Below are 18,347 nucleotides of genomic sequence, written 5' to 3' on the forward strand. Positions count from 1 at the left end.
GAATAACACGTAAAGAAAAATAATCTTGCAATATAAAACATAATATGACACAGTTTTAATATGTTTCACATTGTGGTATTGGTAAGGTCCTTCAGGATGTGAATGTTTCCTGCTCTGTATCGCCGTGTTTCTATTGAATGCGTTGCAGATCTACATGTTGCGGATCTATAGCGTTATGTTGACGTCAGAGTCCAAACAGGAAGTTTAAGCAGCACGCTTCTTTTTCCTTCCCCCCCACGTTCCGGCTGCTGTCGTCAGTATTAGACAACATTAATACCGGTAAGTTCATTTAATGCGAACGTTTCGTCATACAGATACACATAATATATTATATTATATATGTGATATTACAGAAGCCTCTGTGCCATAATAACAGCAATGGCATCGCCCTTATCAATCCGTTCCACCAAACTCAATTCAGACATCTCATAGTTTAAAGGTCGCGTGCTTGTAGGTTTGCTAACAGACCTGGCAAAGCCTAAATATGATGATGTTATGAATCCATAGCGCTTTGTTGTTACTTCGGCATACTTTTACATCGTCAATTGCAATTCAATTTTAATAAAATATGGATCAATGTTGGCTCTTGCCGATGGAGAGAAGCGGATTAATTCGCCGACCTGTCGGAGTAACATTAGCTCGATATGCAAGTTAATGTTATTTTTGTGGCATTGTGATTGTGCCGAATCAAATATGACTTACTACAATTCAGGTCTCACGGTTATATTCTTCAGTTGTCGGCTGTTAAAGGTGAACTTTGACTGGAACCAAAACCGCAGCAAATGTAGCGGTTTTCTGAGCGGGGTTTGGCGTGAGCAGCAGGAGCGCGTTGTGACCCGCTGGTTGCAGTGACCCGGCGTCTCCTCCGTGCACGATGGCAGCCGGCGTGCTGAGCTTCCGGAACATCACCGCCTTGGCCCCGATGGTCCGGGTGGGGACTCTGCCCATGAGGCTGCTGGCTCTGGACTACGGGGCCGATCTGGTCTACTGCGAGGTGAGGTCTGGGGAGGCCCCCCAAAGATCCCGTTAAAGACCCCCAACTGTCATGAAACAAGAGTTAGTACCTCGCAAGTCATGACTTAGAGAGTTTGTTCTTGTTCTGTCATACTAAGTCATCATTCTGAGATACTTAGTCATTATTCTGAGATACTAGCTTATTATTTATAAAAAACTTTCTCATTATTCTGAGATACGAAGTCATTATTCTACAATACTAGGTCATTATTTTGAGATACTAAGTCATTATTTAAAAAGCTTTCTCATAATCCTGAGATATTAACTAAATCCTTTGTGTTTCCTGTTTCAGGAGTTGATCGACATCAAAATGGCTCAATGTCAGAGAGTAGTGAACGGTGAGTAAGAGTCCTGCATTCAAAATGTTACTTCCCTCAAATGAACTAATATGTATATACATACTATGTATTACATATTGCATACTATTAATTACATATTATATATTACATACTATACATTTCATATCACTATATACTGCGTGTGTCTCAGAGGTTCTGGACACGGTGGACTTTGTGGCTCCAGATGAACGTGTGATGTTCAGGACCTGCGAGCGAGAGAAGAACCGGGTCGTCTTCCAGATGGTGAGACGGAAACACATGAACACATGAACACTGGGCGTGAGGTCGCTGTACGTGCTCAGAGACGTGACTCTTCTTCTTCTTCTTCTTCTTCTTCTTCTAGGGAACCGCTAACCCGGACCGGGCGCTGCTCGTGGCCCGGCTTGTGTGAGTTCCCCGCTCCATCGCTCGACCTTTATAACTGCGTTTAAAAGGCTACTTTCCAAAGCGTCATCCGGGAAAGTCTTTGTGGAGGGTATTATGAGAAAAGGCATTTCCCATGTAATGAATGAGATATTTATTTCCCATGATGCATTGCTGAACCTGGCCGGTTGATGTAGGGAGCAGGATGTGGCCGCTATCGATGTGAACATGGGCTGTCCCAAAGAATACTCCACCAAGGTGAGCTTCCTCTGGCTGACCTCTTGACCTCTGGCTTACTTTGACTTCTTGACCTCTTGACCTTAACTTTTTGCAGGGCGGGATGGGAGCGGCTCTCCTGTCAGATCCTGATAAGATCGAGGCGGTGAGTGTGTACAGAGCTATATATATATATATATATATATATATATATATATATATATATATATATATATATATCTATATATATATATCTATATCTCACCAACCATTTTCTGACATTTTTTCACATTTTTGTTGCACATAATTAACTCACAATGTTAGACATCTTTGTCGTATTTTCTGACATTTTTGTTATTTTTCTCATATTTATTGTTTAGTTACACATGTATACATGTTCATGTACATTTATTTATTTACATACATTTACTTTTCTACACGTCCTCTTTCCTGTGCAGATCCTCAGGAAGCTCGTCTCTGGAGTGTCCGTACCCATCACGTGTAAAATACGAATCCTGCCGTCGGTAAGATGCGAAGAAGTCCTCTTCATCTTCATCATTATCTTCATCCGTTTAGGATTTTTCTGTCATGTAACTGGTTCCGTGTCCTGTAACTGGTCCTCTTACCGGTTCCAGTTGGAGGAGACAGTGGCGTTGGTTCAGAGGATCGAGAAGACGGGCGTCGCTGCCGTCGCCGTTCACGGCAGGTAAACGTTGTGAAATATGACTTTACATTTCATTCAGCATGTCTTTATGTGGCTTTGTATTATTCATAATAATGATACTTTATAGTAATTGAGAGCCACGATGCGTTCACTGACTGGTTGATTCGGCGTTCAGGTTGAAGGAGGAGCGTAATCGCCACCCGCTCCACCTCGACCACATCCAAGCCGCCGCCCGCGCCGTGTCCATCCCCGTCATCGCCAAGTGAGTAAACCTCCACGCAATGTACTATAGCATAAAGTACAATATGTACCTCCTAGAAGTACTACAGTATAAAATATAATATCTAGATGTACTACCATATGAAGTACAATGTGTACCTCCTAAAAGTAGTAGAGTATAAAGTACAACATGTACCTCTGAGATGTGAAGTATAATATGTAGATGCACTACAGTGTAACGTCCTACATGCAGTACCCTGCTCTCTCCAGCGGGGGCTCTCTGGATCTGGTAAAGTCGAACGGCGACATCGAGGCGTTCCGCAGGGCGAGCGGCGCCTCGTCGGTGATGCTGGCTCGGGCCGCCATGTGGAACGCCTCGGTGTTCAGAAAGAGAGGGCCTCTTCCTCTGGAGGCCGTGATGGAGGAGTACCTCAAGCACGTGAGTTCTACACCCTGATACACGCTTATGTACCCTTCTGTACCCTTATGTACCATTACCTCAGTGAGTCATATACGCTTACCCTGAGTGTTTGTTCACAACACATTGGGTTTCTTGCATGTATGTGTATGTATATATATGTTTATACTTATTTCTTACTTATGCATACATCTGTTACCCGCTGTTCCTGTTATTATTTATTTTATTTTATCATCTGTGTGTTTAACTTAGTTTACGGCATTGGGATGCTGCTAGTACGACAAAAAATTTCTCCTTGGAGATTAATAAAGTACTTTTCATTCATTCATTCATAACATAAAATGTAAAATCTTTTGACTCTCATGTATTTGAAAAGCGTGTGTGAAACCAGTGGAGGAACTGGGAGGCGGGCTCTTCTAACTGGCTGGTGTGTGGTTTTCTAGGCGATCCGGTACAACAACCACGCCTTCAACACAAAGTACTGCCTGTGCCAGATGCTGAGGGACAAGGTGGAGTCTCCTCTGGGGAAGAAGCTGCAGGCGGCGCAAAATAGCCGTGAGATCAGGTACGACCCGGGCTAGAGGTTCTGAGCCGGTCCAGAGGTTCTGACCCGGGCCAGAGGTTCTGACTGTGTGTGTGTGTGTGTGTGTGCAGTGAGGCCTTCGGGCTGCAGCAGTTCTACCAGCTGACGCAGCAGCAGCTGCAGGTGAAGAGAGACGCTCTGCAGAGTTGCAGCCAGCCGGAGACCTCGATGCAGGGAGACGTCACGGTGATGGCTGTCAGGTTTGAGCGGTGAGACCTTCTTCTTCTTCTTCTTCTTCTTCTTCTTCTTCTTCTTCTTCTTCTTCTTCTTCTTCTTCTTCTTCTATATAAGTATGTTTTTCTCTCTCTTCATTCAGGAGAGAGTATCCTCCTCACATCACTCCCAAGATGTTCCTGTTGGAATGGAGCCGCAAGGAGAAGCTGCAGCAGCCGCTCTATGAAATGGTAAGAGGCCTCTGACAGACCTCAGACCAGGAGGACTGGGAGTACTGGGTTATGGGTACTGGATGATTATAAAATCTGCAAAAGTTGACAGTATAATGTTTAAATAGTTCATGCTATGTTTGAGGTTTGTTTTTATTGTTTGTGTGTTTATTGAGTCAGACATTAGTGAACAGTCGTTTGTTCTTCAGGAGCAGCGTTCTCAGGACCGATCCTTTCAATCCACCGTCACTGTCGAGGGCAAGAAGTACAGATCTACTCTGTGGTGAGGGCACACACATTAACACGCGCACACACACATGAACACACTCACACACGTCCTAACCCCCCCCCGTCGCCCCCCGTCGCCGTGTCTCAGGGAAAAATCTAAGAAGTTCGCCGAGCAGGCGGCGGCCATCGTGTGTCTACGGGTCCTCGGCGTGCCGGAGGGGCTCATCGGCGAGGAAGACTCCGGTCTTGTCTGCAAGAGGAAGATGAACGGAGGCGCTGAGGAAGAGCGTAGCAAAAAACGCCACGTGTTCGAGACCCAGCAGGAGACTTGATGAAGAGTTGGAAACTTTGAGAGGAGGCGAGGGGACGAGGAGGCGAAGGGACGAAGAGGCGAGGAGATAAGAAGTCGAGGAGCTGAGGGGATAAGGAGGCAAGGAAATGAGGAGGCGAGGGGTTGAGGAGATGAGGAGGCGAGACGCTGCAAACGTCTGCATGACCCGGAGGAACAGACTGAACGTTTTTCTCTTCATGAAAGGGCTTCTCTTCTTATTTTACCATCAAGTATAAATATTTCTTATATATATAAATAAATACTTGTTTTACTTTCATCAGAACTGTTTTCAGGTGTTGGAACACTTCTCCTCTTCCTCGGCTTGATGGAACAAAGTCTTTATTGTTCGTTTTTATTCTAATAGTCTGTTTCTTTTGTCTGTGTGGTACTGAGGCTGTGCAGCCAGCAGGGGGCGCAGCAGAGCCTTCAGTCAAGATTCATCTTTTAACTCTTCCTGAGACATTTGGAACCTCAGTTAACCCTTTCACCGTTTAACCCTTTCACTCCTGGTGGTTCTTCTTCAGTCTCTGAGGAGGAAGAGGAGCATGTTTGATCAATTTTATTTAATTAATCTTCGTCGCTCACCAACGTTTTCAGATGAGAAATCTTCCAACAGACAGTTTTATTTCATTGTTTTATGATCCTGAAGCTCTCGACTATAAAACCATTAAAAACACCAGAAAGAGACAAAGTGTTTATTGAACTCTTTATTATGTCTTTATTCTGATCAACTGGATTGTTGAAACCGTTGGTTACTTTATTTACGCAGCGCTGGAATGAAACCATTATTAATAATATATTTGTTTATATATATATATATATATATATATATATATATATATATATATATATATATATATATATATATATATATATATATATATATATATTGTTAATAAAAAACAGGAGTTTTTAGAGTACAGCTGAAACAATTAGTTGTATTGTGTAATAATTATATTTATCAGTACAAATGTTGAGGTTTGGACTAAAAGGATTCTGGGTAATTGTGATGATATTTCTCTATTGTTAATCGATTAGTGTAGAAAATAATCTGATTAATTCATAATAAAAATAATTAGTTATTAATTCAAAATGCTCAACCAGCTAAAATCTATTTTTACATAGAAACACGTTCACTTTAACTACACTTTACAGAATATACTGACGTACTGAAGAACCTTGTTCACTAGTACTTTTACTGTAATATGGTAATTTTCTACAGTGTGGTATTATTACTTGTACAGAAAAGGAAGTACATACTTCCTCAGTCTCTGGTCTTATGATCAAACGGTCCAGAATTGAACCTGAGAGGCGTCGACGCCCAGCTGCTGACGTCATCACCGGGCTGTGTAATGGTGCCTTTACGGTCACTGGGAGATATGAGGATGACAACTGAACTGCAACGCCGCGCTTTTTGCCACGTTCAAAACAAGCGACTCGATTTCTGTCAAAGAAACAGTTTGTACCACCAGAGTCATATTAAAATGAAATATAAAATAGACTTCATATTTTATATTTGAGAAATACTTAAAAAAAAAGAATTATTAATTAATAAATCAATCATAAAATTCCCATCGCTAAAATGCTAAACTTTCAACCGCTGTATTTTAAATGTATATAACTTCAAAAGTAAAATGTATTCATAAACGCTCATACGGAGGTCACAAAGTGCTGACATAAGTACAACTAAACAACGCAGTGGTGAAGAAAATAAAATCTAAAATATATTAATAGAAAACAAGAAAAAAATAGCAGATTTTTCAAATGACATGATTTGATTTGTATTTAAAAAGTACTTAAAAATATAAATGTATACATTTTACAAGAAAAATGGAAAAAAAAAAAAGGCAAATTTCCAAAACCTAAATTACAGTTTTCAATATTATTAATTTTGCTTCTGTATGTTTTGTCGTTTTGAAAACTTTTTTGAAATTGTGAAAAAAAAAAAAAAAACTATAAGAGAGAGTGTGAGTCTTCCGAGGGGACTTAAACGCAGCATTGGGATCAACCTGAGGAACAGAAAACACAAGAACGCAACAAGTTCATGCAACAATGTTTCTTTTCCCGCTTTCGCCACGGAGCCACGTGACTTCTTCATTGACCCAGTCGATGCCGGGAGACAACTTTTAATCAGGGGGTGTGGGGCGGGATTAGTCGACGTTGTTTGTTTGTTTGTTTGTTGGAGCGCAGTTGTGCTCGCGCTCGGATGGCAGCGCGTGAGACGGGTTCAGGTTCCGCTCCGCGACAGACGGGTTAGCGCCATGGAGGAGCTGGACTTCCGGCTGGTGTTTGAGGAGGACGGGCGCGGCGCAGGTTCGAGTCCCCCTCTCGCTGTTTCTTCTTTTCTTTTCCTCTTCTTTCTCTTTTTGGGGATTTGTCCGCGTGAAGCGGCCAGCCGGTGAGCGTCACACCGGAAGTGGCCTTCAAAATAAAACGCGGGACGCGAACAGATCCGGAAACGTAGTTTTAAAATTAATAACGTACCAATGTGCTTTACTAAAGTACACTGCATTCATTTTAATGTCCGGCTCTATTTATATACATTATATTTATATATCTTATATTTAAATTATATTTAACTTTTAAAATGTAGTATTAAACCTGCATCTGCTATATGTAATACTATGACTACTATTTTACCTCATTTTTTAACTATTAATTGATAATTATTTTCATCCTGTAAACGTCATGTTTTATAAACTCGTCCCATATTTTAAGTCAGATAAATGTAAGTTAAAAAAAACCTACATTTACCTCAGGAAATAGTACATGAGTTATTTTCCATTGCATCATGTGTTACTTACTGTTATTTAAATTCGATTTATTTCACAACTACTGAGAACAGAACTAAAAATACGACAATTATAAAGTATTGTGAATAGTACAGTGATAGCATTAATAATGTATAATAATATTAATGTATGTATTGTATATAAAAAAATAGTATGCTGGGTTTTATGATGTATAACGAGGCATCAGATCTGTTAGAGAAAAGAGCATGTTCTCTTTTGGCATAAGAACCTTTACTTTGAAAATCGTAAACCGGAAGTAGCATTGTCTGACTGAAGTGGATGTGACACCTCCAGCTGTCTTCTGAAAACCAGTGACCTCGTGTTATTGATCACTTCATTATTATATTCTACATAAACCTTTACATTTTAAAGATACAATGACGTCAGGAATCACTTAGTATGCGTTATCCTTTATTATGATTATCTGTATTGTCCATTAATCTCCCCAATAGTCTTCAATTCATTGAATTGTTTCATAAAATGTCGCCAGAAACCAGAAAATATTAATATTTAAGAAGCTTAAAATGACTCAAAACATTAATTGCTTATTAAAAATAATGAAATTCACTGAATACTTTTACATACACAGTTTTATATTTTACTTTTACCTCACTGTGTACTTTTACATTCAGACTTTTATCTTATACTTGGACTCTACTGTGTACTTTTACATACACACTTCTACAGCCAAACAGCAGGTTTTACTTCCTGGTTTTCTAACCGCTTTGTGGCCCCCAGCTGGCGTTTATTTTGCATGTAATGTGTGGTGAGGAGTGTGTAGTGAGGAGTGTGTGGTGTGTGGTGAGGAGTGAAACACTGCATCTTCATCAGTAGAAGTCTTTGTTAAACTTTCTTCCTGTTCACTCATTTCGTTACAAAATGCAGAAAACAGGCTTTCCATAAAGCAACTGAATCCTGATCAACACAAGAAATGTTTTGCATTTCCTGTTTGAATTACTTCCTCTGCAGATAAACTTTGTTGTTTGGTTCTATAAAGGTGTCAGAGTGTCGCGATGGATGAGTGAGTCACAGCTGCGACACGGCAAATAACAAATAAACACAAAAAAAACAAGCGTGTTTGCAATGCAAACCATCACACGGGTCTGATGTCCTTGTCGGTTCCCCCTTCAGGTCCAGATCTCAACGGGAGAACGGCCCCCTCCTCCGCTCAGGCCGAGCAGCCGGTCAGCCAGGAGCCGCATAGCTTCCTCTTCCAGCACAATGACTCCCAGCCTCAGGGGCCCCAGTACGGCGCCCTGGGGAACCCCAGAACCTTCGACTGTCCGAGCATCCAGATCACCTCCATCGCGCCGAACAACCACATGGAGCCGGGCGGCGGGCTGGGTGTCTCAGCGGGGGGCGGGGCGGAGGGGGGTTACCCCGAGGCGTCCTGGTCCAGAGGCCAGCTCTACCTGCCGCTAGACCCCTGCTACCGGGACCCGGCGCTCTGCCCGAGCCCCTGCAGCAGCCTGTCCTCCAGGAGCTGGATGTCCGACCTCTCCTCCTGCGAGTCCTTCTCCCACGTCTACGACGACGTGGAGGTGGAGCTGCGCGACGCCGCCCGCCTCGCCCTGGGGTCCCCCCTCCTCGCCCGGGGGTCCCCGGGCGGGTCCCCCCTGGGGTCCCCGGGCTGCGGGGGCGGGGCCTTCGGGGTGGAGCTGTGGCAGCAACAATACCAGCACCCTTCGGCCTTCAGTCCGGCGCTGTCGCCCCACCAGTCGCCCCGGCAGTCGCCCTGCCACTCGCCCCGCACCAGCGTCACCGAGGAGAGCTGGCTGAACCGCCGGCCCACCTCCAGGTACCCGGACCCTTTAGCAGGCGAAGCCCCGCGGCATAAAAGAGACGAATAAGTCTAATAACGTTGCTAAAGGATCTCCTGAAGCACCACTTTATTTAAATACAGTAAAGCATTGTGGGAAGAAAAAAAAAAGTCATGGAAATTTGGTTAAAGGCCATGGAAACCATGCATTAACGCAGGGTTCACAATTTAAAAGTCATGTAAATGTGATTTAAAGTCATGGACATTTGGTTATAAAAACGTCTCTCTAGCGCTCCATTTAGGTGTGAAAGAGCACACTTTTTGCCATCAATGACCGATTGACTTGAAAGTTGACACACATCCGGGTGAGTCTGCTCTACAAAAAAGTCATTGAGACCCTTAAGCTCCACCTCCTTTGATTTTCCCGCCAATTTGAATTTTGTGGAAAACGCATTATCGCCCGCTGCTCCTCAACGCTGTGTCCGATTCTCACCAAAGTTTCTGTGGATCATGATTGGTTCAATGTGATGAAACTGTATCTCATGGATGTGACTCGTCTCTGCGGGATCGAGACCCCCTGCTGATTCCGATCTTTTTCTTCCCGCAGGCCCACGTCCAGGCCCACGTCCAGGCCCACGTCCCCCTGCGGGAAGAGGCGGCGCTCCGGCGCCGACCCCCACGCCCGCTCGCCCTCGCCGCACCACTCCCCGAGCCCCACGGCAGGCGCCTCCCCGCTGGGCAGCGTGTCAGACGACGGCTGGGCGGGGAGCCCCGCCGCCGCCCTGGGGCCCCTCCTGATGTCCGGCTACCAGGAGCTGGATGTCCCCTCCAAGACCAGGAGGACGTCGGGGGCCCAGCCGGGCTTTCTGACCGGTCAAGGAGACCCGGGGCTGGAGCCCTTCCTGGACTCTCCCGGCGAGGAGCGCCTCCAGCAGGACGGCCTGGCGGACCTCTTCTTCCAGGTGCCCTCCCACTTCAGCTGGAACAGACCCACAGCGGGGAACCCGCCTCTGTTCAGGTGGGTCGGAGCTTAAACGTACCGGTTCTCCGGTGTTTGTATTACAAAGTTAAATGAGATGACGTGACAACTCCCATCTGCAACCAGCTGCTGGTTAGCTTAGCTTAGCGCAAAGACTGGAAACGGGGGGGAAACAGCTAGACGGGCTCTGACTTCATATTTATCTCACAGGCATGATAGGGATATCACATTGTGTGTGTGTGTGTGTGTGTGTGTGTGTGTGTGTCCTGCAGGACCTCGTCCCCCCCGCCTCTGGACTGGCCCCTCCCCCACCAGTATGACCAGTATGAGCTGAAGGTGGATGTTCAGCCCAGATCGTACCACCGAGCGCACTATGAAACGGAGGGCAGCAGGGGGTCCCTGAAGGCAACGCCCGCAGGACACCCTGTCGTCAGAGTACGCACACACACACAGACACAGACACACACACACATAGATTTAGTTGTAGCTCTGTGAATATTTTGGGTTATTTGTCGTTTATCTGGGAAACACATGATGTGAAGGAAGTTCTGATGGAAGCGTTTAAGGTTTTTACAAAAATATGAGCAATCCCCTAAAATATGTCATAACCTAGAATAAACACATAATAATACTAATAACAATAATTGTGATTTTCTTTCTTTCTCTATTTAACAGAAATTAACCGACAACAACTTTTGATAATCAATTCATGTTTTTTTAAGTTATTAGGAAACTGTTCACTCCGTTTGTGGGCCTGGTCTCTTGTTTATTTAAATAAACTTCATCTCTGCCGCTCCTAGAGCTTCCTGTGAGAGCAGCTGGTGTAACTCACCAGCAGCAGCTGCTCTGGTGTCACGTTCAACGTGTTTGACTTCACTCAGGGAATCAGGATTTATCTGTTTACATTGTTGTTGACAGCCTTCTGTGTTGTTTACATTTCATTTGTTTTATTTTTGCTTCTATTTTGTTTGCAATTATCTTAATATTATTTTATTGCCCTTTTTATGAATTTTTTTAATTTTGTTATATTTTAAGTTTTTAATGTTTTTATTTTTTTTAATTTTGTTAATAATATATATATATATATATATATATATATATATATATATATATATATATATATATTTTATATATATATATTTTATATATATATATTTTATATATATATATATATATATTATATATATATTTTATATATTATATATATATTTTATATATATATATATTTTATATATATATTTTATATATATATATATATATATATATATATATTTATATATATATATTTTATATATATATATATATATATTTTATATATATTTTATATATATATATATATTTTATATATATTTTTTATATATATATATATATATATATATATATATGTATATGTTGCTCATTATTTTATTGTCGTCAATAATATTTATTGACCTTATGAACTGGTCAGGGAGCTTTTTATAATAGCAAATGTTTCTAGCTTAGCTTTAAGCTAGTCTGACTCTCCAACGTTTAGTTTATTTCTTTAACGTGTCGTTCTAAAGAGATAACCGTAACGTTCCTCTCCTCAGCTGAGCGGTTACGTCCAGCAGCCGCTCGTCCTGCTGCTCTTCATCGGCACGGCGGACGAGCGCTGCCTGCGGCCGCACGCCTTCTACCAGGCGCACCGCGTGACGGGCAAGACGGTCACCACGTCCTGCCGCGAGACGCTGCTGGGAGGCACCAAGGTCCTGGAGGTCCCTCTGCTCCCGGAGAACAACATGGCCGCCAGGTGACGCGTCCTCTCAGGGTTCATACGCTCATGGAGAACCTGGAAGAGTCATGAAAATGTGTTATATTCTTTAAATACTACATTTTATCCCTTTTTCATGTCTACACTCAGATTTCACTGCATGTTTGCTCATGGAAATTTGGTTAAAGTCATGGAAAAGCCATGGTGAACTCACCGGTCTCTGGTGGTTTTGCGCTCCGCAGCATCGACTGCGCCGGCATCCTGAAGCTGAGGAACGCCGACATCGAGCTGAAGAAAGGAGAGGTGGACATCGGCAGGAAGAACACTAGAGTGCGTGTTGTGTTCAGGGTCTCCATCCCGCAGCCGGACGGACAGACGCTGTGGCTGCAGACCACGTCCAGCCCAGTGGAGTGTTGTGAGTCGCCTTAAAGTGTGTGTGTGACTATGTGAAGCTCTGGACTCTAAAGCTTGGAGTCTAAAACTTAGGAGTCTAAGGCTCAGTTTAAAGCTCAGGAGTCTAAAGCTCAATCTCAAGCTCAGGAGTCTAAAGCTCAGGAGTCTAAAGCTCAGCAGTCTAAAGCTCAGTCTAAAGCTCAGTCTCTTCCAGCCCAGCGCTCTGCTCAGGAGCTCCCCCTGGTGGAGGCCTTCAGTCCCTGCAGCGTCTGCGCGGCCGGCGGGGAGGAGTTGCTCATCAGAGGATCCAACATGTCCGCCCAATCCAGGGTGGTCTTCACGGAGAAGGGGTCTGGTGAGGCTCTACCTTCACTTCCTTCACCTTCACTTCTCTCACACAGATGGGTGTCAGCCTCATGGTGGCTTTAACCCGATGTGTGCCTGTGTGTGTTTGTGTCTCGTCCCTTCAGACGGGAGATCTCTGTGGGAGACGGACGCGAGGGTTGTGCCAGAAAAGAGCAGCGGAGTAAGTGAACATTCATATAACCAAAAAACACTGAAATATATTAACTGTGTACAGTTCAAGGTTAAACCTTTGAACGGTACATTATTGTTGATACAGTACTGCCTCGAGTACCTTATTGCTTTTATAATACGGTTACTATTATAAACAGTAAGTAAATGGTGAGCTGCCTTTCAGCACAAAGTAGTTGTAGCCACCAAACGTTGTGTATCGCACTTCAATAGCTGAGAGAAAATAGTTCCGTATGTGGGGCTGTTCCTATGCAACATGAAACATGTTTGTTAGCCTAGCTAGATTTGTTAGCCTAGCTAGATCTCGCACCATCTCATTCATTCACATTGCTGTGGTATGATTGGCTGAGTGGCATTCATCCTATTTTGAGTGTGCACTGATATGGAGTGCTCTGGTAAATGTAAACATTGTAAACATGTGCATTATGGCTCAATACAGTTCAGTATGGCTCAATACAGTTCAATATGGCTCTATACAGTACAGTATGGCTCAATACAGTACAGTATGGCTCTATACAGTACAGTATGGCTCAATACAGTTCAATATGGCTCTATACAGTACAGTATGGCTCAATACAGTACAGTATGGCTCAATACAGTACAGTATGGCTCAATACAGTTCAATATGGCTCAATACAGTACAGTATGGCTCAATACAGTACAGTATGGCTCAATACAGTACACCCAGGGACTCACTCTCAACCAATCAGAATGCTTGATTTCATCTACCCATATCATGATTTGTAGTAATATACAGATGAGGTAGAAGTACCTCCGCTGATTTATTGGTGAGTTTCTGGTCGTTTCTTTTGAAAGGAACCTTGTTTTATTTTGTAAGAACCTTGTTTTATTTTGTAAGAACCTTGTTTTATTTTTTAAAGAACCCATCGCTGTGTTTCTGTGTTCCAGTCCCGCCTCGTGGTCGAGGTCCCTCCCTACAACAGGAAGACCTCGGAGCCGGTCCAGGTCCAGTTCTACGTCTCCAACGGGAAGAGGAGGCGGAGCCTGTCACAAAGCCTGACCCTGTTGCCCGGAGTCAAGCAGGAGCGTCGGGAGGCGGACCGCGTCTCCCACAATGCATTTGGCTACCGGGCGCTCGGCCAAGACGCGCCTCGTCTGCATCACCCCCCTCCGGCCCCGGCCGCCCTCCAGATCCGCTCAGGGTTCCCTCAGACCTCCTCCTTGCCCCCCCAGACCTCCTCAGGGTTCCCTCAGAGCTCCCCAGTCGCCCTCCAGAGCTTGGTTCCTCTCCAGACCTTCGCCGCCCCCCCTCAGGCCTCCTCCGGTGCACCTCGGAGGGGGAACCCCCCGCCCCTGATCTCCAGAGGTGCCTTCGGGACCTCCGCCAGCCCCCTGGAGGGACAGGGGCCGAGCGTCAAGCAGGAGCCGGACGACAGTCCAGACCCGGACTCCTCCGGCCTCCAGGAGATCACACTGGACGACGGTGTGTGTGTGTGTGTGTGTGTGTGTGTGTGTGTGTGTGTGTGTGTGTGTGTGTGTGTGGTTAATAATAGTCTCTTGTTGCTGCTCTGAAACATGCGTTGAGGTTAAATGTGTTTCTGCTTCAGTCAGCGAGCAGCAGCTGTTGTTGCCCCCCCCCCCCCCTCTCTTTATAAAAATAAATACAAACAGAAAAAAAGTTCAAGGGAGCAAAACAACTAGTACATTACGCAAGATATATATATATATATATATATATATATATATATATATATATATATATATATATATATATATATATATATATATATATATATATATATTATACACACTACTTCTTCTTCATCGATTAGTGGAGTTGAGTTTGAAGTTAATTAATTAGTTTTGTTATTGTAAAATTAATAGTAATCATTTTGTCTTGTGTTTTTGTTGCAGTGAGCGAGATAATCGACAGAGACATCTTCAGCCTGAGTGGCAGCGACCAGTTTGACCAGTCTGACCAGTACCAGCAGTACGGCTGGCAGCGCGAGGCGTCTCCGTAGCCGCTTCCTCTCTTATCCTCAAGTGCCTGAAGAGAACCAATCAGAAGACTCCGACTGAAGCCCCGCCCCCTGGCTGCTGTCTCAGGGATGTTCAGCGGGACTCGAACCAAAGACTGCTTCTGTTTATTCATCTTTTTCATAGAATTGTAAAAAACAAACAAAGGAAACAATCCCAAAGGGCTGAAAGTCACTGTTACGTAATCAGAACAATCGCTGAAAAATAAAATCTATATTTATTGGCCTGTTAATTATGAAATCTATTTTTGATTCTCTGGATGTTTACACTGGCTTAGCCCCGCCCCCTGACTGATTGCTGTTCAGCCTGAACGGAGAAGAAATATCATGAAGGTAAACAAACAGAGTACGTTAAAATAAATCTTTATTGAAGTGTTTAATGTCTATTTATAACAATAAAACACAATCACTGAGAGGTTAAATCCATATTTTTATGAATGGAGTCTGGTGCGTTTGAGGCTTCACTTCCTGTCTGACCTCCAGGTGAAGATACTCTGAATACAACGTCCACAGCAGTACTTCTACTAGTAATATTTTGAGTGTGTACAAGTACCTCAAAGCCTCACTTCATAACAGCAGCACTGTCCCTTTACAGAAACTCGACACAAAGAGGTCAAAGGTCACGAGGACCAGGAAGTTACAGGAGCTGCTCGAGTATTGAGAAGAATGAGGAGAAGGAGGAAAAGAAGAAGGCGGCGGCTCACTTAAAGAGCTGCTGGTCTGGGTCCGGCTGAACCAAGCAGAACTCCTCTAGAGCTGCTCCTGCTCCCTCCGTCCAGCAGCTCCTCCTGCAGGTGTAAACCAGCACCGTCCCAAACTCCAGCTCGGCCTCTTCCTCTCCGTCGCCCCTCCTCCTCGTGCTCGTCTTCCTCCTCAGCAGACTGACCAGCGCCGGCATCAGCTGCAGCTCGAAGTCGCGTCCTCCCCCGCAGGCGCCGCACGCCGGCGGCGCCGTGGCCTCGGCCGGCGGCTCGGAGACGAAGAGCGGCTTCCCGCCACGCCGGTAGCGCAGGATCTGCTGCGGGCAGCGCCAGATCTCCTTCAGGAAGCGGGAGAACGCCGCGTCTCCGTGCCGCGCTCTGGTCTTCTCGTACTTCTCCACGCCGCCGCCATCGCCGTCGTCCCGCTCGCCCACCGCTACCACGCCCTCTCGCCTCTCGTACTCCCTCAGCAGCCGGCGGGCGTGCTGCAGCTCGTCTTCCTCTCCTCCGCTCAGGTCCGCCTCCTCCACCACGCTGATGAAGAACGCCCGCAGGACTGGGACGTCAGAGTCCTCCGGCGGGCCGTCCTCCGGCGGGTCGAGCAGGCGGAGGTCCTGAAGCCGGCCGCTGACGTCGCTCTCGCCAGCTGGGAGGAAATAAACGAGTCGATGACCAAAAGAAGCTCATCTGACAGATTTAATATTTCCGTTTAGAAACGTCAGAGCCGGGGATCGAACCGCCGGTCCTTCTGATTCATGAAGCTGAGCGAGTCAACGGATAGAAGGGAATTCACTCAGAGTGTTAGAGGTTAAAGGATCAAAACACAAAGAAATAAACGCAAAGAGAGAAAAAAAGATTTTTTATATATATATATATATATATATATATATATATATATATATATATATATATATATATATATATATATATATATATAGAAAAATAAAAGATGGATTTTAAATATATAGTTTTGTTTGTGACACAAATATAACGTTTATTTAGTTAACACACACAGTATTTATATAGTTTACTTTGTTCACAGTATTTATATAGTTTATTATTATAGTATTTATATAGTTTATTATTATAGTATTGATATTGCTCACCTTCTGTCTCAGGAGCGGCTTCTTCCTCCTTCACTCCTCTTCCTCCCCATCCTTCCTCCTCCTCTTCCTCCATCCCCCAGTCATCAGCGGTGTCACACCACTCGGTGGCCGACAGAGGAGCCTCCTGAGCCGGCGGCGGCCTGCCGGATGTCCGCCCCTTCTCCTCTTCCTCCTCTTCCTCCTCCAGACACTGGGAGCGCAGCACCTTCCAGCTGTCCGACCCGCCGCTGCACGCGGCGCGCGTGCACGCGAACAGGTGTATGTTCCTGTGGTAGGGCGAGCCCTGCAGGGGGCAGTACACCTGCACCACGTGAGCCAGCGGGGCCCCGCAGCGGGCGCAGCGCGGGCACTTCCGGTCGGCGCCCGGGGGCCAGTCCGGCGGACCCCCGACCTTGCTGGTCCGGAACGAGCACCGGTGTCTCCGGGGGTCGACCTCTGCGTCACACAGACCGAGCAGCGCGAGCTCCTGGGCCGGTGACGCCATCTCTCACGTGTCCGCTGCGCAGACCGGAAGTGGTCCGTCGTCGAAACACGACCTCCAGCTTATGAGACGTAAAAACTAAATACAAATTTTTCAGTGCTGCCAGTTAAACAGAACTATATATATATATATATATATATATATATATATATATATATATATATATATATATATATATATATATATATATATATATATATATATATATATATATATAAAATAAAATCTCTTGTGAAAAATAGTTTTGAGAAGTGTTGGTGGCCACAAGGTGTCACACTTGAGTCAGCAGAATAACTCCACGACTCGTCCTTCAGCTCACACACACACACACACACACACACACACACACACACACACACACACACACACACACACACACACACATCAGACTTTTGTCTGTTTTCAAATTTCCTCTCAGAATCGTGTTTACGGATCTGCAGACGATTACTTTTTATTTCTGTCTTTTCACGACGTCGTCTCGTTTTACTGCTTCACTCTGTGTTTGTGCTCGTATTGTGTTATTATTATTGTAGCTTTATTATTGTGTTGTTGTTCTTTATGTTCTCCTCTACTTTCTGTTGACAAAGTGCTGAAGGAATTAAACTCTTATGTTTTATGTTCATGATCACATGACGTCAGAAGAGGAGCGATGTGTGTGTGTGTGTGTGTGTGTGTGTGTGTGTGTGTGTGTGTGTGTGTGTGTGTGTGTGTGTGTGTGTGTGTGTGTGTGTGTGTCTTGTCAGATGTGTGTGTGTTTGTGTGTATCTCTTGTCTGATGTGTGTGTTTGTGTCTCTCTTCATCATATGTGTTTAAATATGAGTGTAAGATATGTGTTTCATTTTCTTCCTGCAATATTGTATCATAACTTCTGAAGGGTGTGTAAGAAGCCTTCAAGTAATCAGAGGGGATTCATTCAAGGCGTTGTGATCTGATATGGATCTCTGAACCCTAATTCAAAGTGGATGCTTATACTTTAATGTTGTAGCTCGAGGCTTTAAAGTCCAATAAGCGTTTATTTTCTCTCCTCCGGCTTGCTTTATCTCACCAGATGCTGAAATCTAAAGATAATGAACTTTAACTTCTGTCACAGCAGGTGAAAAATGAAAAAAAGAAGAAAT

General features: G+C 44.4%; 3 protein-coding genes across 3 annotated transcripts; 2 read left to right on the forward strand and 1 right to left on the reverse strand.

Moving 5' to 3' along the window:
• The first annotated feature begins 231 nt into the window (after positions 1-231).
• dus2 (dihydrouridine synthase 2) lies at positions 232-5,429 on the forward strand. The gene is made up of 16 exons (XM_068603853.1): positions 232-279; positions 735-994; positions 1,307-1,352; positions 1,504-1,595; positions 1,696-1,739; positions 1,913-1,973; positions 2,050-2,097; positions 2,390-2,455; positions 2,567-2,637; positions 2,771-2,857; positions 3,085-3,253; positions 3,676-3,797; positions 3,887-4,024; positions 4,132-4,219; positions 4,408-4,481; positions 4,575-5,429. The coding sequence occupies exons 2-16, from the start codon at positions 875-877 to the stop codon at positions 4,756-4,758; spliced, it is 1,410 nt and encodes a 469-aa protein (XP_068459954.1). The 5' UTR covers positions 232-279; positions 735-874; the 3' UTR covers positions 4,759-5,429.
• A 1,336-nt stretch (positions 5,430-6,765) lies between these two features.
• On the forward strand, positions 6,766-15,343 carry LOC137804550 (nuclear factor of activated T-cells, cytoplasmic 3-like). The gene is made up of 10 exons (XM_068603847.1): positions 6,766-7,070; positions 8,681-9,347; positions 9,916-10,326; positions 10,560-10,722; positions 11,856-12,055; positions 12,259-12,431; positions 12,624-12,764; positions 12,880-12,935; positions 13,853-14,387; positions 14,819-15,343. Exons 1-10 carry the CDS (start codon positions 7,019-7,021, stop codon positions 14,923-14,925), a joined length of 2,505 nt encoding a protein of 834 aa, XP_068459948.1. The 5' UTR covers positions 6,766-7,018; the 3' UTR covers positions 14,926-15,343.
• On the reverse strand, positions 15,315-17,231 carry pdcd2l (programmed cell death 2-like). Its single transcript, XM_068603860.1, has 2 exons — positions 16,748-17,231; positions 15,315-16,287 (listed from the first exon to the last, which is right to left on the reverse strand). Exons 1-2 carry the CDS (start codon positions 17,229-17,231, stop codon positions 15,641-15,643), a joined length of 1,131 nt encoding a protein of 376 aa, XP_068459961.1. The 3' UTR covers positions 15,315-15,640.
• Between the last annotated feature and the right edge of the window lie 1,116 nt (positions 17,232-18,347).

Source organism: Clinocottus analis, unplaced genomic scaffold, assembly GCF_023055335.1.
Source record: "Clinocottus analis isolate CAN_PGR_092001 unplaced genomic scaffold, fCliAna1.0.p SCAF_6, whole genome shotgun sequence".
NCBI lineage: Eukaryota > Metazoa > Chordata > Actinopteri > Perciformes > Cottidae > Clinocottus > Clinocottus analis.